Source organism: Balaenoptera ricei, chromosome 3, assembly GCF_028023285.1.
Source record: "Balaenoptera ricei isolate mBalRic1 chromosome 3, mBalRic1.hap2, whole genome shotgun sequence".
Taxonomy (NCBI): Eukaryota; Metazoa; Chordata; class Mammalia; order Artiodactyla; family Balaenopteridae; genus Balaenoptera; species Balaenoptera ricei.
The window spans coordinates 22,844,917-22,865,317 of record NC_082641.1 but is presented as its reverse complement, the minus strand read 5'-3'; the positions used below and the strand labels follow the sequence as shown (position 1 = coordinate 22,865,317).

Sequence of the window (20,401 nt, the reverse complement as noted above, 5' to 3'; positions counted from 1 at the left end):
GTAGATGTCCCATGTGCCCCAGGAGTGCACTCCCCTCTGGTCACCAGAGCTATATCCTCTAGGGGTGCCCTCATGTGGCCTGCATGGTTCTTCTGTTGAGGCAGATTGAGTATTGCAGATGGTCTGGTAGGAGTGGCTGGCCCCAGGTCTAGTTGGTTACCAGGCCCTGCCTTGTGTGGAGGCTGCAGGCTGCTGGGTCTCAAGGGGCAGGGTGACATGGTAGCTGGCTCTGGGGCCCCAGATATCCCGGGGCTATTACTGGCCCACAGGTGGGCAGAGTTGGTGACTGTGGTGATTGTGGGGCCAGGGGTCATGAATTTCATGTCAGCCTGTTGTTGGACAGGGCCAGGTCCCAGGGGATCCCTGGTGTCTGCCTACGAGTGGGTGATGTTGGTTACTGTGGCTAGTTCTGGCCACTACTGACAGAGCTGAGTCTTGGAGTCTCTGGTTTCAGGGACCAGGGTCCCCGGAGTTGGTGCCAGCCTTCTGGGGGGTAGGGATGGGGCCCAGGGGATGCTGGGGCTTGTGCCTGCCCACTGGTTGATGAGGCTGGTCCCAGGGCAAGTGCCAGCCCACTGGTGGGTGGAGCATATTAGTACACCTATTAAAATATCCCCAAAATCTTCCCCCAAAGTTTCCTAATTCCCATTTGTAATACTTCCCTCCCAAACATCCTGGAACCAAACCCTGTTCCCAGGTAAACACTGAACTACTTTATGGCAATATAGATTAAATTTGATTGGATTTTCTTGACTTCATACAAATGAAATCACACAGTATTTATTCTCTTCTGTCCAACTTCTTTCTTTTAGCATAACTATCTTGAGATTTTCCATATCGTTGTGTGCATTAATAGTTTAATTTTCTAATTGCTGAATAGTATTCCAAAGTGTGGAAATACCACAATTTGCTTATATGTTCACTTATTCATTGATATTTTGAGTTGTTTCAAATACTTGGATATTATAATACATTTACACACATTTGTATATAAGTACACATACAAATATTTGTGTATCAGTATTTGTATAGTTACATGCGTTCACTTTTCTAGAGTAAATATCTAGGAGGGTTATGATTGGAACATGTGGTGGTTACATGTTTAACTTTTAAAGTGGTTATACAATTTTACATTCCTATCAGCATGTGTGATGGTTCCAATTTCTCTACATCCTCACCAACCCTTGGTACTGTCAAATATTTTAATTTTAGCCATTCTAATAGATATATAATAATATCTCCATTACCTTTATGGCTAATGATGTTGAGCATTTTTTTCAGCTGTTTATATGTCACCAATATATGTTTTTTGATGAAGTGTCTATTCAAAATTTGCCTATATTTTACTGGGTTATGTCTTTGTTATTGATTTGAAGACACACACACACACACACACACACACACACACACATACAATGGATACAAGTCCTTTATCAGTTTTATGATTTGCATATATATTCTCCCCAAGTCAGTGGATTGTATATCCATTCCCTTAAAGTGACTTTCAAAAAGCAAAAATTCTCAATTTTAATAACATCCAGTTTATTAACTTCTAAATTTATGGATGAAGCTTTTAGTGTCTTATATAGGAAGCATCTGCCTAATCTCAAAATTCTCATTCTATTTTTTTTCATGTAGGAGATTTATTGCTTTTAGTCATATTTATATCTATGATTCATTTTAAGTTAATTTTTATATGGTGTGAGTTATGGATCAAAGTTTTTTTTTTCTTTTTTGTATATGGATGTTTACATTGGAAATGCAATGTTTCCTGCACCACTGGTTGAAAAGACTATAATTTTCACTAAATAAACTTTGTACATTTGTCAAAACTCAATTGTTTATATAAGTATGAAACTAACTCTGGACTCTCTCTTCTATTCCAATTATATATTTATCTATGTTTACAAAAATGGCACATTGTTGTATAGCTTTATTAAAAAAAGTCTTTAAATTAGGTAGTATTCGTCATTTAACTTTTTTTTTTCCTACCTGAAGTTGCTTGGTAATTCTAGGCCCTTTACATTTTCATATATCAAGTGCTATAAAAGAGCCTCCTGAAATTTTCATTGGGATTGTGTTGAGTCCATAGATCAATGTAGGCAGAATTGATAATACCTTAATGATACTGAATATATTAATCCATATACAATGTGCATTTCTCCACTCATGGACGGTGTTTTCAGCCATATTTTGTGGTTTTATGTCTACATATCAAGAACATATTTTATATTTTTTGTTGCTTTATTGCACTGGCAAGAACCTCCAGGACATTGCTAAACACAAGTGATAAGAACAGAAGTCCTTTCCTTCCTCCTTGTCTTATGAAGAAATTAGTTTTTCATTATTAAGTATGATGCTGTTAGTCTATTTCTGCTTTTGTATTTAAAATATGTTCCTTATAGAATCATATAGCCGTGTTTTGCTTTATTGCACAATGTAACATTCTGTTCCTTTTGTGATGTTTAGACCATGTATATTTAATGTGACTACTGATACTATTAAGTTTAATTTATCATCTTGCTATTTGTTTTCTTATTGCTCTATCTTTTCTTTGTTTCACCTTTTTAATTTTCTGCTTTCTTTGGATTAATACTGTATTTTATTTTGCATTCCTTTTTATTTCCTTTTTTTATGTTATCACTTTCTTTTTTTTTTTTTTTTTTTTGCTGGGTATAGAATTTTAGATTGAGGGTAGTTTTGTTTTTTTTTTTTCCTAGCTCTATAATAAAGATTTTTCACTGCCTTTATGTTATTTTTCTCTTTGTAACTTAGTTGTTCCTTAGGATGCATTTAAATTTTGTCACTGGTTTTAAGCAATTTGATTACGATGTGATTTTCTATAACATGCTTCATATATTTTGTACTTGAAGTTTATTAAGCTTCTTGGATCTGTGAGTTTACGACTTTTCTCAAACTTGGAAAACTTTTCAACCACTGTTTCTTCAATAATTTTACCCTACCCTCCTCTCTTTCAGATCATTTAATTTTAATTATGTTAGGTGTCTTGAAAGTGCAACACAGCTCACTGGTGCTCTGTTTTTTAATCTCCCCGCCTTAATCATTTAAAATATTTCCCATTCATCTTCATTTACAAGTTTACTATTTTTTTTCCTGCAATATCTAACCTGCTTTAATTCCATCAGAGTATAATTTTCAACTCACAGACTGTAGTTTCTCCTCTAGAAGTTCTATGAAAGACATATACCTATATCTATCTATCTGTCTATATCTATATTATTTCCTTAAACTTTCCTCTAGTTAAATATATAGAATGCATTTAAAATAACTTTTTAAATATCACTGTCAGCTAATTCTGTCAACTGTGTCATTTCTGGGTTAGTTTCAATTGACAGATTTTTCTTTGCAGTCACATTTCCCATTTTTGCTTACCTGTGATTTTTGATTGCATGACAAATATTGTGTTTATGCTGTGTTAATTGTGTGATAGCTTTGCATTTCTATAAATACTATTGAGCTGTGTTCAGATGTGTGGCTAAGTTACTTGAAACAGCTTAAACCTTTTGGCCCTTGCTTTAGCAGCCCTTTGTCTAGATCTAATTTTGCCCCATAAATCAAGTAAGAGATTTCTGAGATTCTACCAAAGCCCCATGAGTTACAAGTTTTCTACTTTGGCTGATGGGAATTAGACTATTTCCAGACACATACCAGTTCAATTCTGCTCCCTCTGGCCCTTATAATTGGTTACATCTGTGGCTTCATTTTATCTGCTCTCATGCATGTTCTGATTAGCACTCAGCTGAAGAGTTGAACAGGATCCTCTTCATATTTCTGTGGCTCTCTCTCTGTGAAGCTCTATCCTATGAAGTCCTCTGCCCACCAAATTCTACCCACCTTGGTCTCCCTGGACTCTCAGCATTATCTCCTGAATTCAAGGGATTGACAAGCTCCATCTGGGCTCCCACTTCCTGCATTATTGTTTAGAAACCCTCCCAGGCAGCAGCCAGTTTAGAGGATCACATCATTTCTTCCTCTTTTCTCAGGAATTACCCTCTCTGTCTCCTGGTATCTAATGCTTCAAAAATAATTGTTTCATATATTTTATTTGGATTTTAGTGGGTTTTGGCAGGGTGTGTGTGTGTGTGTGGTAGATCCAGCCCCTGTCATTTTATATTTGAAGAGGACATCCAAAATATCATTTTGAACATGTTTTTGATAATATAATTGTAGCCATTCATTTTAGAAAAAATAGATTGCATAGGTAATTTTGTAGCAAATAAGACATCTATAATTCTCCCCTCAGTAGATACTCCAGTGCTATTTATTCTACTTCCATCAAGTATTTCATCTTTTAAAGTTTATCAATCTCCTATTTTTTTATTAAGTATAGCTTATATAATATATATGGGTTTATATATTTTACTAATTGTGAATATTTGCTAATGTCATTACAGTTCTTGATAAACTTCTATTGTATAGATAACATACTATCATGTAGGTAATGCATCACTAATGAAAATTTAGATTGTCTGGAGATTTATAACTGATAATTTCCTCATGATACAATTTTAGGAGAAAAATTTCTTGATCAGAGACTGATAGTAAAACTTGCAACCTTGCTTTATGGTATATAAAAGTGGCTGATACCTTTTTAAGTCCATAGCTCTTCCAGAAATATTTACTTTTTATAGGGTACTCAAGTCTTGAAAAAACAATGAGCTGTAAAATCTCAAGAATTTTGACAAAGGGAAGAAAAATATTTGGAGAACAGATGAATCTGAAATTATGTTCCTAAAATTATACTGTCAAGTCCGACAAAATATAAGGCCATGCCTGAAAATGTAACATTAGGCTGATTCCTGTTAGCATAAAAATGTATGCAAAAAAAGCTTTAGATATTCAATTATAGTGTAAAAATCCAGCAATAATTCAACAAGGAGACATTATAATATTTAACTCTTTCGTTTGCTCTGATGGCATTTAGAAGGATGACTGATCCCCAGAGCAGAAATAGGCTATGATAAACATCATGGAACATTTTCCAGGGAAAGTTTGGGAAGTAATTCTCACCCACCGGTAAATCTGTTCATCAAACATATTTTCTGAAATACATCTGCCACTTGCAACATAAGATTATGGTTACAATTAGCAGCTGTTGTCAGCTCCGCTTCACCTCATTAGTAATCATGGATTTCCTAAGTTATAGGGTTGATTATAGCTTTACAGGTTCTGAAAGAACATGTTGTCTCATTTCACACCAATTTTATGCTCAACATATTTAAAGGTTCAATGAATTTTAGAAGAAATCATTTCTACCGCAGTCAAATAGAGAAGTAAATAAAAAACAAACTTGCTGGTGAGAAATTTAGTGATGTCACCATAAAATGTACATGATTCCACCATAAACTGGAATAAGTGCCTTCATATATACCAGTACTTCTTTAATATTTGCTTGATTTTATTACAGAGAGTAAAATAATAGTAATTTTAAAATCATGTCAATAATATACGGAAAAAAATAAAGGTTTGAACTATCTGTTAAAGCAGTATAGCCATTCTCAAGGAAGGTTTCATAGTTTGTAGCTAGAAAACACATTTCTGGAAAGCAGTAGCTGGAGAGGAATAAGCAAACTCATAGCCTAATTATATTGACTTAGTGGAAGATGTACCTGGAATTCAGGAAAGGAAAAGGAATACTATCTTTGATGTATTCCTACATATTACTGATTCGTTCTGGTGTCTGTAATTTAATTTACATGTTTTTTTGTAGTAGGTGAAAATATAGGGATCTGCTATGTGTTTGTTTCTTAATTGTAGAGCTTAAAAAACAAACTAACAAACAAACTAGAACCAGAGTTCAGCTTCCACAGTGTCAGCTCGCCTGTGATCTTTTTACCTTATTTTTGCTGCCTATGTGATTGGCTCCTGTTTCTGCAAAAGGTATTCATTCAAAAAATTATGCCAATGATCTTTTTCAAAACTTATTGTTATAAATTCAATATAATGAGATCAATAAAGTATTGTTTTAATAAGCCATCTGCTGGGACATAGAGACAGTTTTGTCTCGTGTTATGTGTTTATCAGCTTCTTTTTGGTCACTTGCTGTAATCCAGTGTACTTATTATCAATAGGTAAACCAGAACATCCTATTCTGTGTTGAAAATAGAGCACTGGCTGCTAAATAAATGAAAATTATCTCTGGGCTTTGAAAAACTGCAAGACATCATTTGCAGTGGGGCAAATTTATAAATACAGATCCGGAAGTTTGCAGTGTTAATGTTAAAATGAACTATTTATAAATCATCAAAGTGACTCTCCTTCATGAATTCTTAACTTGAGAACAGTGCTTTTCAAGGTTGAACCTAAGAGTAGGGCAGCCAGAAACACAGACCTATTTTGATCCCACATAAGCTCAAAGTGAGTCAAAGCTAGATCTGTATAATGTTAGAATTGTTAACTATTCCTCAATCATAGAAATCCCCATGCTAATCTCTGGGGCATGTAGCAATGGGCAAAAAGCGATTTTTATTTTACTTCTGATCTTTGATGCAAGTGATAGGAAGGAATCCAAGATCTATTCAGCGATAAGCAGATAATGGTTAACTACTGACCTTTCCAACAATGGAGATAAATATATACAGGTGAATATTATGAATTGAGATTCAGTCAACACATAGATGTGGTTATGCTCTTTTATTCGCTTTCTTTGTGTTCCTTTTAGGATTGTTTGTATTCATAAGCAGAATTTGGTGTAAGTACTTTAGGAAAAAAACCCATTTTTTAAATGTTCCAATGACTTTCTCAGGCCACATTAGGAACTAAACTGTAGGAGAATTGAAACCTAGACATAGGAAACACTCTATTATCTTTTGTCTTAGCACTATTTAAGCAATAAAAATTAAAAAGAGAAAATTTCATATGACTTTTATTCTTGATCTTAGTACATTAATGAGTATTTTAAAAAATAAGAACTATCTCAGATCCTTGTCTGACAATGAATGCTTAGTTAAAACTCAACGTAACTTGTGCTTCTAGGAAATATATACACTACTATGCATTTTTATATAATTATTTTTATATTTAGGTTTAAAATTTTTCTCTATTTACTTAGGATTTCCCACCCCAGAAGGATAGTTACTCTTGGGCAGTGACCATATGTCACATGAGTTTTTATTTTTTTTAAATCCCCAAATTCTTTTTATAGCAACCATGTAGAAAAACTACAATCATAATTATTGCAAAAATAAGGGAATACTACCATTTCCATGTAGCTCTATTGTACACTGCACAACACTTCCAAAGGATAACAAGGTGACTGTCCTGGTTTCATATTTTGGGAGTGAGGTAAAGGAAGAAATCTGAGACCAACTATGCAAAGATTTTAGCTATTTTATCTTTGAGATGAAATCTAATATATATACATATAATATATATATTTTCCACATGCCCAAATACTCACTTTGAAGCAGTATTTGTAAGTTTGAAACAATAATTTTACAGAATTTAGCAGAAAGTAAATTAGGTAAGCACCATCATATACTATATTAAGCTGTTAAAATTTTTGAAATCTGAGTTTACTAATGGATCCCTTAAGTTAAGCACAGTCCTTATAATGATGGACTAAGTCACATGTTCTTTATTAAAATAACCCAAAGAAATCATCGAAGTTAGATAAATGTATTTTTATCCAATATTTTTAAAACTGCCAATGTTTCACAATGTTTAGAAACCTAAATGTCTATTTTTTGTCAAAGTCAGTGCCAGACAGTGGATATATTACGGATTTATAATGGGAGTTGTTAATTCCCTAATTCACCAGATTAAAAGGGAGTTCATTTGCTAAGTGTCTTTAATAGAGACCTAGAAAAATGAGGATGCCACCAGATGCTGATTAGCCTGTTAGTTGTCTGTCATTGTTGCTCCTTTGGCTGTCCTTATTCTAACCAATTTATCCCATGGTCTTAACCTTGCTATACAAAGTCTTATCTATGGACTTGACAACATGGGATTCACCTAAGAGTTTTTTAGAAATGCAGAATAACAGTTCCCACACTAGACTTACTGAATTAGAATCTGTTTTTACCAAGATCCCCACGTGGTTCATATGAACATTAATGTTTGAGACACACTTAGATTCCTACATGGCTCAATTAAACAGTCAGCAGCAGAAATCTCAAACATGCAAAAATGGTAGCTAGTACATCTGTGGTTTCTTGTCATTTCAGTTTTTATTTGGAAAAGGCTAAAGGGAGAGACTGGAGGAAGACCTTTGATTCAGCTGAAATGATCTTTGAATAGAGAACCATTCAAGAGCCATGTATTTTACAACAGCCTCTGCATATTCACTTATAAGGACTCTGTGGACACATTTTTATGTGTTATTTTCAACATAATTTCAATTTATCTAATGCAATTGACTCTATCAACTTTAATATGACTTTAATATGTCTCAAGCACTGCAATAGGTCTATGATAGGATAAATTAATCAAGTGACAATTAAAAACTCACTTAAAAGCTGCCACAAGGATTCATGAGTATAACTAAGGACTCTGAAGTACACATAATCATAGAATAGTAATAATGAAAACAGCCAACTACATCAAATTATCTAAATGACAATTACATTAAATAAAAATTCAAGAAAATTATCGGTATTTTACTTGTCATATTTATCAGACCATCGTGTGAACTGCCTATAACTTTAAGAAATGGTAGACGAATTAATAATTTTAAAACAATGCCTGGAATTATGAGTCTCTTTTCTGCTAGATACTCTGTTGATCGGCATTCGGATATGGACCGGATTTTCAGTATTCACTCAGAAAATGGTTCTATCTTCACTTTGAAGCCTCTTGACCGGGAGTCAACCCCTTGGCATAACATCACCATTACAGCCACAGAGATAAGTAAGTTGGAAATACATCCACCTGAACACATTATTTTTCACCAAAGTAGTAAAATAATAGCATTAAGTAGACTCTTTTACTTGAGTGGAATGAATTTCCACTCTTGCTGAATGAATTCTCTCAGCAAGAGCTGAGAAATGATTTAGAGTGTGTTGGATTTTTAAATTATTTTAATGATTATCAAATATTCACTTTATTTTAAACTTGATTTTCTTTTACATCTTACTGTAGGATAAAAATATAATTTAACCTCATAAAAATAATTAATCAGTCTAAGAAAATTATCTCTTACAAATAATATTCACTCTTAATTATATTCTCCTCTTTCTATCATGCTCTTCATCTGAACCGTGTAAGAAAGCTGAGATATCCATCAGCAATCCAATCAAGAAGTGAACACCCCAGAAATGATCTGTTGCTAAGTTACAAATGGGGCAAACAATATCACTACTACTCTGTAAATGAGACTGAAATCTTACACATGTTCTCATTGCAGATAACTCAAAACAAAGTAGCCGCATTCCTGTTTTCATCAGAATTCTAGATATAAATGACCATGCTCCAGAATTTGCCATGTACTATGAAACATTTGTCTGTGAAAATGCAAAACCTGGGCAGGTAAGTTATTATAAACTTAAAAAAAAAATCCTCTTCACGAAGGCAGATGACACTGCATTAATTTACTTGCACATTTTTTTTTCATGCAACCTATTGTCAGTCCTCCTTGTCATTTGTTTATCTCTCCTTACCAAAAAAATCACAATAATCTTAAAAAGATGACTTTTAAAATATTTTTATGCAATCCATGATATAATAGGAAAAATTATAATATATGCTTTAATTTATAGACTAGGTACATAATGAATATCACATATATAAAAATTTCCTACCTGGATTCATAATCATACTCATACTGAGCTATAATCACGAATACAATGAACATACATTATTAAATAAAACATGAAGTATGAAAATAAAATTGTTCTGTGTTAATATAAAGGAAACCATAATAATTGTCTTGTTGATTACATTTTGCTACTTTGAGTTGCTCAATCAGGACATTTTGGTTTGAGACAAGTTATATTTTGTTTGTGATTTTTCGACTTTCATATTAGTGCGATAAAAAAGAGTGTACAAGAGTTACAAAGTCTTCATATAAAGTAATATATCAGGTATCTCTAAAGTAATTTTAAGAAAATGCAGAATATGTTCATGTTTTACACTAATACAGTATTTTACAAATACAAATACTGTATTTTACAAGTACAAACTGCATAAATGTTATTGAAAGAAATTTTAACGAGTTATTTAGATATTTCCTTGAGGAAAAAGTAGGTAGGTGGTAAGAGTCATATATAATTCTATCATGTCCTTTTAATATAGAAAATAAAGTGAAATATAGTCTTTCTTCTATTCCAGTAGAGATTATAGTGAACTGAATATTTCTGCCCCCTCAAAATTCATATGCTGAAGCCCAATCCCCCAGTGTGGCTGTATCATCTGAAGACGGGGTCTCTAAGGAAGGAATCAAGGTTAAATGAGGTCATAAAGTGGGGCTCTGATCTGACAGTATTAGTGTCCATTAAAGAAGAGACACCAGAGAGATCACCCTCTATTGTCATACACACGATCAAAGGAAAGGCCATGTGAAGATGTAGCAAGAAGGCAGCTGTCTGAAAGCCAGGAAGAGACCTCTCACTAGAAGCCCACTATGCTGATACCCTGATCTCAGACTTCCAACCTCCAGAATTGTGAGAAAATAAATTTCTGCTATTTAAGCCATTCAGTATATGGTGTTTCGTTATGGCAGCTCAAGCAGACTAAGAAAGAGGTACATACCACATTCCACTTTTATACACAGAAATACAAATGAAGTTTTTATTTTCTTTTCACCAGCAAAGAATCATTGCACAGTTATTCGGATTAAAAATTGTTTTCCTTTTTTCACTTCATAACAAGTAATGGGCATATTCTCAGTTCGATGGATGATTATTTTTAATTTGCTGCTTACTTTTCAGAGCATAGCTACAGATTAGTTAGCTTATTCAACTACCCATTTATTAATGGAAATTTGGTTTACCAACAAAATGTTACTCCAGCAGACAGCACTACAGTGAGCATTATAATACATGTATAGTTGTATACTACCTGGGATCATTTTTCTCTGATGAAATCCTCAAAGAAGAAATAAATTTTATCGATAAATACTAATCAGTGCTTCCAAATGGTGCTCAGAATATGTTATATACCTAGTAATAACTTCCACCAAATGTGGATAATTGCTCATTTATTGGGCAACACTAGATTTTAAATACTATCTACCAATATGTAAAATCTCATAATAATTTTAACATGAATTCCTCCAAAATGATTGAGGCTGAACATTTTATAGCTATGTTAGTTTCCCAAGGCTACCATGACAAATTTACACAAACTAGATACCTTGAAATAACAGAAATGTATACTTTGACACAGTTCTGTAGGCTAGAAGTCCAGAATCAATGTGTCAGCAGGTTCATGCTCTCTCAGAAGGCTTTAGGGGAGGATCCTTCCTTGCCACTTCCTAGCCTCTGTGTTTGCTGGTGATTCTTAGCGTTCCTTGGTTTGTGGACCCAAATTACTCCAATCTCTGTCTCCATTGTTATATGATATTATTTCTGTATCTCTATTTGTGTCCATATTTCCCTCTTTTTGTGAGAACTCCATTCACTGGATTAGGGTCCACCCTAATTCAGTATGACCTCATCTTAACTTGATTACACCTGCAAAGAGCCTATTCCAAATAAAGTCACATCACAGGTACTGGGGATTAGGTCTTAAACATATAATTTGAAGGGACACAAGTCAACTGATAATAGCCTGTAGATATTCTTTACTTATTTATCTATTAGTATGCTTTTTTATTGTTTCATGTGAGTTATTTATATATTACAAAATTAATATTTGATAATGATAAAGTATAATTGATATTAACTAATTACAATTCTTTTAATATATACTACTGCTATTAACATGTCTATGTCATTGTTCATATAATTGGTGGAAAACAATTTTCCTGTTAAAATTAACAAGGTTAAAAATAAAACATAATATAGATGTCAAGCTACTGATATATATTCTCTCTTAAAATATGTTTAAACAATGGCTCATCTAATCATTTCAAGAACTCAGAGTAATACAATGAAAGGATCAATGATTTTTATGATTAAAATATTACTAAATATTAGTTTCATTATTGCTATTCTGGAACAGAAGTTTGAGCAAGAATATTAGATCTTATATAAATTTTTCTATGTCATGCGCCAATCTTGTAAGGAGAAAAATCATATTAAGTTTATATTAATAATTATGCACTTTCAGAAGTATTGTATAAAGAAACCTAAGATTACACGTGTCTCTGTCAATAAAATGAACAAAATTATAATTAATATCAAAGAGGAAAAAGTATTAACTGGTGAGTATGCAGGTTGGTATGGCCATAGAAGGTACACAATAACCAAAACAATGGATACATTAAACTACTGTGAAATTCTAATAATTCTTCATCACAGAATGTTGGACTATTATACTTGGAAGTGGTGCCACTATTTGTTTTTGTAGAAGAGAAGTTTGAAAGTAATGGTAATTAAGTGACTGTAATTACAAATCACACAGAAGGCAGACCCAGGACTGGAAAACAGGCACCCTGATGTGTAGCTTTGTATTTTACCCACAATAAAATGCTCAATGGAATTTTTCTGCCCAACCTGTCATTTGCTGCTCCATCTTCACACTGTGGTACACCTCTGACCTACAGGGAGCACAGCTGAGAGGTGCTATAATTTCTCAAATTCAACAATGATTTTACAAAACTTTAGAAGCATTTATTTGTATATTCTTCTAAATTTTGCAAATACCATTAAGAAGAAGAGTAAACAGTTTGAATAAAGTATGCAATATGATTGTAATTATGGCGCCTCATAGCTTTAAAATCTTCTCCTTTCTGGTATTATATGGCATATTGCTCATATTCCCAAAACTATATTTATAGTTTCCTTAATCTCTAGGAGTGGTTGTGCTAAGCACTTTTGTTTTTTTAAAAAAACACATCTGTTATGTCCTTTGCCTTTGAAACAATCATTATCTCGTGGAGGCAACATATTGGTAACCAATTCATAATAATATGGGCTGGTAGTATATATTAACAATGTTAAAAGACAAAAGATTGGTGTGATCAAATTTTTCTTTTCTTTTCTTGGATACTATAGTGGCCAGGAATCAGATAATGATCCATAGAGGTGCTCTACAAACTGATACTTGATGGGCATTTTTCATTCTTCATTAAATAAGTTACATGAGACAGAACTACAAAAAAATCTTGGCAAAATTTTCTGAAAATGGAATTTTTTGTTTAATTTCAGTATTTAATTTCAGTGATATATTTAAAGCTCAAACACTGATGTAAAATGTCTTGTAATAACAAGAGTTGCTTTGTGTGCTCTATTTAATTAATTTTTCTTTGGTTTTAGTTGATTCAGACTGTCAGTGTCATGGACAAAGATGACCCTCCCCGAGGCCACAAATTCTTCTTTGAACCAGTGCCAGAATTTCCCCTCAATCCAAACTTCACCATTGTAGATAATAAAGGTACAGAACATTTTTGAAGACAAATATTATGAAACCTTAAGAGGCAAAATTTTAAAACTGGTCTGACTTTTTGTTTTTTCAGATAATACAGCAGGAATCATGACTCGAAAAGATGGGTATAGCCGCAACAAAATGAGCACGTATCTGCTGCCAATTTTAATCTTTGACAATGATTATCCAATCCAAAGCAGCACTGGCACACTCACCATTCGTGTGTGTGCCTGTGATAATCAAGGTAACATGCAGTCCTGCAATGCCGAGGCCTTGGTCCTCTCTGCTGGCCTGAGCACGGGAGCTCTCATCGCTATCCTTCTCTGTGTCGTCATACTACTTGGTAAACTATGCCCCTGAAAGATATGCCCCTGAGATATGCTCATTCAACTCAAGGAATTCTCTCCCTGGTTACCCAGTGATTGCACACTGAAAAGCACTCTTCTTTAGAGCTAAAGGCTGAAAATTTTAACTTGTTATTAAAATTGTTCTTCCAATTGAAAAACAATTGAGTTTTTGACTGTGGATAGTTCTAGCTTTAAAGAGACCGAAAGCAAGGATATAATAGCTAGTGATATATACATATATTTTAAAATATGTTTTATATTTATAGTGTTTAGTGTTAACTAAGATGGTCCCATTTCTAAGGAAATTTCATTTAATAATTGATTTAATTTTCATATCAACTCTATAAGGTAAATACTTTTATTCTTCTACAGAAAGGTTAGATAACTTACACAAAGTCACTCATTCAGAAAGTGTTTTAACTAGGATTAAAACCCAGATTATTCTATTTCAGAATCCACCTTTCTAAGCATTATCCTCAAAACAAAAGACTACTTTACAAATAATATTCCTAACAAATACTAAGTTATGTATATCATAAATGGAATTGGTCAGTGCATTTAACTTGTCACAGTAAGATAAACTTTTTTTTTTCATAAAATGTGTTAAATGTAGGCGCAACACACCAAATTAAATTTTAAGCTCATTTCTTAAAATATCACTATGGCATTGTGGTCATACCTACTCCAGCAATATTTTCTAAATAAAGTCATGCTTCCAAGTGCAAATGCTTTCTTTGAGCATGCCCTAACAGGACAATGATTTAATTCAATTAAACAGTTGTTCCACTGTAACACATTCCCCCAAAACATGTTTCCATCAAATATTCATCCAAAATGAATGCTTAGGGCAGGAGAGCTAGCCAAATTTATGTCCCAATGCTCATATGCGCTGGCTCCTTTTCACTGCAAATCCTCTCAGGCTATCTGGATAAAATCCCTTTGGCCAGATATTCTTGCAGGACTTCAGTGGGGAACTGATGAAAGTGAGGGGAAAACATTTGTCTCAGTTATGATGATCCAACTATTTAGAAAAACATTTTCGTAGGATGGTTTAGAACTTAACACACTACTACCATCAGCAGCAGCAGCAGTCCACATCTCCACCTGCTGCTAGAAAGTTCAACTCCTCCATAAAATATTTTTGTTTCCTCATGGAGATTAAATGTTGGCTTACACTTTTAGCCAAGTGCTACTGATATCATATTGCTTTATTTGCTCAAATAGTTCTACTTTCCTAATTTAGGACAATATGGAAATATGTATATTTCAAATTTGATTTTTTAATTTCAATATTAATATAACACAAACTAACACATAAAGACATGCATGCCTACATGAGGGAACATAATCCACCCAAAAAAATAGGTTTAGATATCCAACTAAACTGGATAATATTTTTCTCTACGCAGAAATCCTAGAAGGCTTCTTTTATTCTGAAAAGTCTGCCATCTTTCTGCCCTGGGAAATATAGACGGCACACAATTCTTGTATTTTACCTTCTCAATTTATTGCCTAAATGTGGAATGATTTTCTATTATTTTAGTCAAAATGGGTTCTAACTCATAAGGTTTCATTATAAAAGTTCTTTAAGCATCCTTGCTGTTATTTCACATCTTTATACTAATGGCTGGACATAGTTACTATATTTCTGAAGTTAGAAGAGTCTGCTTTTTGCAAAATGGTGATATAGCATGGACAATAATATTTTAGACCTATCCTGCTACAGTTTGAAGAAATGTAATTCACAGTTTATATCCATGATACAAGGCAAAGTAGGGGGTTAAAACCTAGGGCAGGGCTTTTTAATCTTTTTGGTTCCTTGGACACCTTTCATAGTGAAGATGAAGCTATGGACCTATTTAGAATAATAATTTAAATTTATAAAAATAAGACATGTAACACAAAAGGAAATACACTTATCCAAATTAAACAAAAAACGAAAAAGCAAAATGTGTTTAATTATTGTCATATGTGTTTTGTTCTAGAACAAGTCTAATGATTATTTGTAATATATCCTAACTATAATACAATATAAGTATCTGTGATTTCTATTGGTTTAAAAGTCACACATACTGTTACTATCACTACAGTTTATGCTGATATCCATAATAGAAAAAAATGCTAAATTCAAGTTTTAGTGAAAATATAACTTTCTATATTACAGAATATAGCATTTTTTTCTACTCCTTACCTTAGTCTCTTTGAATCCCGTTCATATACCCCAGATTAAAAACCTCAGTCGAGGGAAAAGAAGAAGATAATTTTGGCCTGACAAAGCAGAAAACCCTCAGAGCAGATTCTGAGGACCATTTGTGAAAGTTCGTAAACATTATATTAGTTAAGAAACCCTTAAAACTATTTGACTATATGGTTGTTCTTCTATGCATAGAGAATTTATAAATTAATTCATTCAGTATTAAACTTAGAAAGAACGCTGTTTTTCTACTGCATGATTCACTAGATTTGTGGATTTCAGGTCTATGTTGGACTTAATTTATGATCATCCTTTAACAGAAGAGAGTATAGATATGTCTCATTATTAATGAAAAGTTTTTTAAAATGTCTTCAACATGATTCTGAATATAGCTCAGCACCCAAAGCCTGATCTGTAGAGGTTCTTTTGTTTTCTTCTTACCAATTAGTATGAGCTGAGGAAAGTGTATTGGCCAATATGACAATAGCATTGTATGGGCCTTAAGTGTAGTTACAGGGGCCTCAAGGGCCATGGTGAAGTGCAGTCTCAGTGGAAATGAGTTTGTGTAATCTCAAAACAAAGACTGAGAAAATGAATGGTAGGTTTCTGAGGCAACATGTTCTTATTTTTCAGTAAGACATCAGTAGTATTGACAAAACATTTAACTTCCATAAAGTAAGGAAAACCTGGTTTTTATTTCTCCCCAGCAATGTATAAGTATGCTTTTGGAAAATATTCTTTATTTAATTCTTAACTTTCTTATGTATAAAATTATGTACTTGGTTCATTTTCTATGGAAACATATTTTGTTGGAAATCATGTGGTCTTTCTTATGTTTTAAAATGTAATTTTTATTTTCAAAATGTATTTATCTTTCAAATGTTCATTGTCAAATATATGCATAATAATTTAAATTCCAGTAGTATAACAAGAAATAAGGAAGTATGTCATATGTGGGGAAGTTCATAGTTAACTTGATAACATAAGCATGTAAATAATAATACAGCATATAGAGGGAGCACAATTAACATTTCAGCCCCAAAGTTTGAATGCAACTATATATCAAGGAAGTCCTCAGAAAGAAGGTAATATGTGTAAGATGAGAACAAGGTAAGGATGAGTTTGAGTTTTAATTTTATATTGTAGCTTATAGAGTTATATTTCAGATTTTAAGCAGGCTTTCAAAACCAGGTCAATAAAAATAATTAACTAAACAGATGTGACATATGGGAATAGATGAGATTAGTAGCATATATATATGTGTGTGTACATATGATATATATACACATAACATATATTATACATACATATACACATGACATATGCATATATTAGAGCAATACTTTGCCTGTATTCCCTTGAGTCATTAATATTAAACTGGTACTCAATTTCTCTTGGGATAATAATGATTGTAGCTTTAGAATTTTAGTATTTGAAACAAACATGCATTGGGGAAGAATGAGGTATTACATACTTACAGTTGGCTAAATGCATTTGCCATAATTGAACATTTTCAATGCCAGAGCCCCATAGGAGATTGAGTCTTGAAAGTAAATAAATGGCATTGTAATATCTGTTTCTTTATCAATATAGTACATCCAGTCATTGGCCCAAATCATCCTGTATTTGTGTAGGATAGTTACTCTTTATATCCAAATGAACTTAACACTTCTTACACCACACCAAGGTCACAAATACAAAAGTTAGCTATGTTAATTTAAACCCGAATCATGGAATCTCACTATTTTCTCTCTTTGGTTTTTTCTTCTTGTTGTTGCTGTATTTGTTTTTGTTTGTTTTTGGTTAATAGTTTTAGTTGTGCTGTTTGCTGCATTGAAGAGGCAAAGAAAAAAGGAACCTTTGATAATTTCAAAAGATGATGTCCGGGACAACATTGTGACCTACAATGATGAAGGCGGCGGGGAAGAAGATACCCAAGCTTTTGACATTGGCACATTAAGGAATCCAGAAGCAAGAGAAGATAGTAAATTTAGAAGGGATGTAATGCCTGAAACAATTTTTCAGATAAGGAGGACTGTACCTCTGTGGGAAAATATTGATGTGCAAGATTTTATCCATCGAAGATTAAAAGAAAATGACTCAGACCCAAGTGCACCTCCTTATGATTCACTGGCAACATACGCCTATGAAGGGAATGATTCCATAGCAGATTCACTCAGTTCTTTGGAATCTCCCACAGTAGATTGTAACCAAGATTACGGTTACCTCAGCGACTGGGGGCCTCGTTTTAAAAAACTTGCTGATATGTATGGGGGTGATGATAGTGACCGAGATTAAGAGTATGGTATGACTTCATGGACATCAGTGTGGAAGTACTCTCTTTGTTACTAGATGGAGTGGCCTGCATTCTCTTCCTTGGAGGAAAATTTTTAAAAAATCAAAATTACGAACAATACTTAGGTGTTGTCTTAGTAAGAGTTTGCTTAATCAGTAAGTTTCTGTGAATGAACACGAATGACCTAGATTTTAAAAAGTAATAATAACCAGTTCACCCTCTTTGACTAACAATCTCTGAAGGAAAGTATATCACATCAATAACCAATAAAAAGTACATAAAAGGCTTTTTGTGCCTTTGCTTAGATATAAGAACTTTATAAATAATGTTTTCTTAACTGACTTACAGTCACCTTTACTATTAAATGAAACATTGTGCAAATGCTTTGTAAATTAATATGAAAAAATATATCTCTAAAGAAATAGGAATGACTATTACTGCCATATTTATTTAGTTGAAGAATGTCTTTCTGTTAATTCATTCATATTTTTATAAATGTATATTTATATTTTTGTATTTTTATGAAATAAAATAGTATTTATAAAAATAAATTTCACTTTATTTAATTCCTAGAAGCAGTTCTGATCTCACTTATAACATTTTTTAAACAACTTTAAAGGTAAAACATGATTTACTCAGGGAAAAAGCAGTAAATTATTGCATGTAATTTGGAAATAGAATGTGGTAGGACTATAGTGAGCTTTGGTACAAGTTGTGGTTTTCTCCTGCAACCACTCGAATATGGACAAGTGTTTATTGAATCACTGATGTCTACCCATCGATAAGGATGTGAGACACATTTACAATATAAAATATTATAAGTATACTTGTGAACAATTAACTTTAATTTTTTTGTACAATTCTTTCCTATGGGATCAACCAGTAAATTTTATTGAGAGTAAATGAACTATGTGTCAGTAATGTGTAGATGAAGAAAAAAATCTAAACCACTCTTCCTTCATCAATAGTATAGTTTCAGAATGAGAAATGATACTTCCAACTTTTCTCTTTATGATTAGATAATTGATGGAATATAATTTGGGTAACATTTAAAATGTGTATTAACAAATTAGTGGAGTTTTTTTTAATTGATAATTTTGTTGAGGATGTTGGAAGCCACTGTATTTGAAGAAATCTTGAAAAAACTAGTGACAGGTAGACTGGAGATAAGGAACCTTAAGGAATGTAAAGTTTTATTAATGATTGGGATTGTCCAGAAAACAGAATATAGACACCCTAAGACATAGGAAATAAGAATAGAGAGGGATAATTGTGCATAGTAATCATTTGCAAATTTTGAAAGACTGCAATGTAGAAAACTTGCCCTGGATTAGCCTGGAGAATAAAACCTAAACTGAAAGACAGAAACTTCACAGGGAGATTACATGATATCCATTTTCTATGTCATGAATTATCCTCTTTTTCTCCTGTATTATTGCTCCTTTGAGGAACAAATATCTTGCCCAGGGTAATTTCTAGGTGGAATTTATATAGAAATTTGTCTTTGACTAGTCTGTTAGCAAGTCTTTTAAAATAGCAACTACGTATTAACTTATAAATAGGCACTTATGTATTCTGCTACTATGTTATAAAATATTTAAAGACCATTTCAATAACTTTACCACCAGTAGCTAACACGTATTAAAGGTTTAATTTAATGCTAAGAAAATAAAAACATACTGGGTATTTAAAAAATAATTGAAAATTTCTTATCATTGGAATTGCCCAGAAAACAGAAAATTTTCAGTTTTAGTTCAGAAAGTACTAGTTTTTACCTTAATAAGTAATTAGTTTCTCCATTGCTAGAAATCTTTCTGCATAAATCAGACAAATATTTGAGGAGGATTATATAGAGTGGCTTAAGGTAGTAAGAAAAAATGAATTAGATGCCTATTAATGCCTCTTATAATCATTTATGCTATAATCACCAGAGGGAGAAGTGACAATAAGTAAACACATTCTAAGAAGGCCCATAATTACGGTATGAGTAGCAACTATTTATAAAAGAAGAGATTATGTCAAATCAGAAATGGGGGAATTGGTAGTTGCATTGCCTGCCTGAGTTCACCATGCTGTAAA

General features: G+C 32.8%; 1 protein-coding gene across 2 annotated transcripts in view; it reads left to right on the top strand.

Moving 5' to 3' along the window:
* The window catches only part of CDH9 (cadherin 9), an 83,297-nt gene extending 64,973 nt beyond the window's left edge, over positions 1 to 18,324 (top strand). For both annotated transcript variants that reach the window (XM_059919231.1, XM_059919233.1), the window contains 5 exons: positions 8,732 to 8,868; positions 9,365 to 9,486; positions 13,377 to 13,494; positions 13,577 to 13,828; positions 17,837 to 18,324. In XM_059919231.1, the coding sequence (XP_059775214.1) occupies positions 8,732 to 8,868; positions 9,365 to 9,486; positions 13,377 to 13,494; positions 13,577 to 13,828; positions 17,837 to 18,324 (1,117 nt within the window). The remainder of the gene's footprint in view (positions 1 to 8,731; positions 8,869 to 9,364; positions 9,487 to 13,376; positions 13,495 to 13,576; positions 13,829 to 17,836) is intronic.
* The last annotated feature ends 2,077 nt before the right edge of the window (positions 18,325 to 20,401 follow it).